This window comes from Gastrolobium bilobum, unplaced genomic scaffold (genome assembly GCF_033153095.1).
Source record: "Gastrolobium bilobum isolate Gb01-03AN ecotype WA unplaced genomic scaffold, APGP_CSIRO_Gbil_v1 utg2408, whole genome shotgun sequence".
Lineage (NCBI taxonomy): Eukaryota > Viridiplantae > Streptophyta > Magnoliopsida > Fabales > Fabaceae > Gastrolobium > Gastrolobium bilobum.
The window spans coordinates 42179-44029 of record NW_026899693.1 but is presented as its reverse complement, the minus strand read 5'-3'; the positions used below and the strand labels follow the sequence as shown (position 1 = coordinate 44029).

The following is a 1851-nucleotide window of genomic DNA, read 5'->3' as shown; positions in this document are numbered from 1 at the left end:
AAAATGCAGAAGAGTATATGCTTCTAGGCTTAACATGCCGGCTCCACAATCCTCAACTGTACCCAAAACATTATATATATATAAATTAAGTCCCTCTATATATGAACTGGTGGGCCCTTGGTATATTGACTAGTATGGTATGAGCCAAACACAAACTTAGCTCAGACATGTGTAAACAACACAAGCAGCCTCCATTAAACAAAATAAAATTTTCAAGTGAGAGAAATATGGTATGTCCAAATGCACATTTAATATTTTCATCTAGAAGCACTTTATAATTATACCTTTTTAGCCTTTGGCACTTTTGCTCTTCTAGATGATTATAATTAAACTGTTAAATTTGAGTACCTTGTTTCCCTAAACTATTTATTCATCTAGAAGGTATCGAATCAATAGCTTCCAACTTTTTATCTCTTTGTCTAATTTATAAATTATATCCTCCATGTATATTTGTATATATATATATATATTGGGAATACTCTAATAGATCAAGTCACCAAATATTCTTCACATTTATATGCTCATTCCTTTTTGTTTCTATCTCTTGTGTAAGTATCAATGGTGGCAAAAGAATCTTACTCAGACCAAGAAGCAGGAAATGAAGAGAACACTCTGCTTCAAGATCCATATGAAGAAGAAGAAACTCTATCCCTCAGTGACCTTCCAATTCATAGTGATTCAAATTCAGGTCAAAGGGGTGATTTCTCCAAAGAAGATGGAAAAAACTCAGCAGGATCCTATAACAAAGAGGATAACGGTGATGATGATGACTTCTTTGAATTCTTCAGTGAAGAATTCACCACCTCAAGTACTCATGCAACTGCAGAGAATATAATCTTTTGCGGCAAACTCATTCCCTTCAAAGATCATCCACATGTCCACAATAGAGGGAAGAGCCTTAGCGATATTCAAGAGGCTGTGACAATATCTACTCATGATGGTGGTGGTAGCTTCAAGAAGGGACAAGAAGCAAAGGGTTCAAAGAGTTTTGCTTGTGATTACACATCAATAGGGAAGGTCTCGCTAATGAGGTCAACCACAAAGTCTAGGTGGTTTTTGTTTATGTTTGGGATGTCAAAGTTGTCCACCACTGAGATGGAACTTAGAGACATTAGAAACAGACAAAGCAGGAGGGTTCCCGCGACGATGTTTCCGGCACCGGAGCAAGGGGAAGAGGTGAAGATCAAAGCGAGGAGAAGCTGCAAAGGGATGTGCAAGATGTTGAGGTCAATATCATGGGGTTTAGGCTGCAGCAGTAGCAAGCTTGCAAACGACGTAGTAAAGGCTGCTTTTGTGTGAATTTTGCTGATCATGAAGAAGTCACGTGCCCTGCCTCTAGAACTAGAAGATTGACCCTCACCCTGCTATATATTGTCCACATATATAAGGCAATTCTTTTAGTCATGAATATTATTGCCTTTGAAATGTCTGCAAACAAGTGATAGATATATAGCTGATATAGTTCTTGTTGGTTGGTCATTGTAGCCATCAAAGAAAGAAATGGGACTATTCAACATTTACAATTTTGTGTATCAAACTATTATTGCATTATGTTATATATTTAAGTTTTTCAGTTTTGAAATATAAGATTCTTTCAGCCGTTTCAAAGAAGCCAAGGGAAGTGTAGATAATATTTGTTTGTTATAAAGAAAAATAGTCAATTTAGTATATGCTAAGCTAATATTTTCGCTGGTCACTAGGGCTATATATATAAGATTACATGAGGGGTGGCAATATGGGTTGAACCCGGCGGGTCAACCCGTCAACCCGCCAAAACGGGGCGGGACGGGATACATACCACAACTCATCAACCCACCTTAACCCGCCCCGTCAAGTAGCGGGTTAACACGG

At 38.0% G+C, this 1851-nt stretch overlaps 1 protein-coding gene across 1 annotated transcript; it reads left to right on the top strand.

The window, feature by feature from the left end:
• The first annotated feature begins 558 nt into the window (after positions 1-558).
• LOC133292612 (uncharacterized) lies at positions 559-1299 on the top strand. The gene has a single exon (XM_061491035.1). The coding sequence runs from the start codon at positions 559-561 to the stop codon at positions 1297-1299; it is 741 nt and encodes a 246-aa protein (XP_061347019.1).
• Positions 1300-1851: the final 552 nt, after the last annotated feature.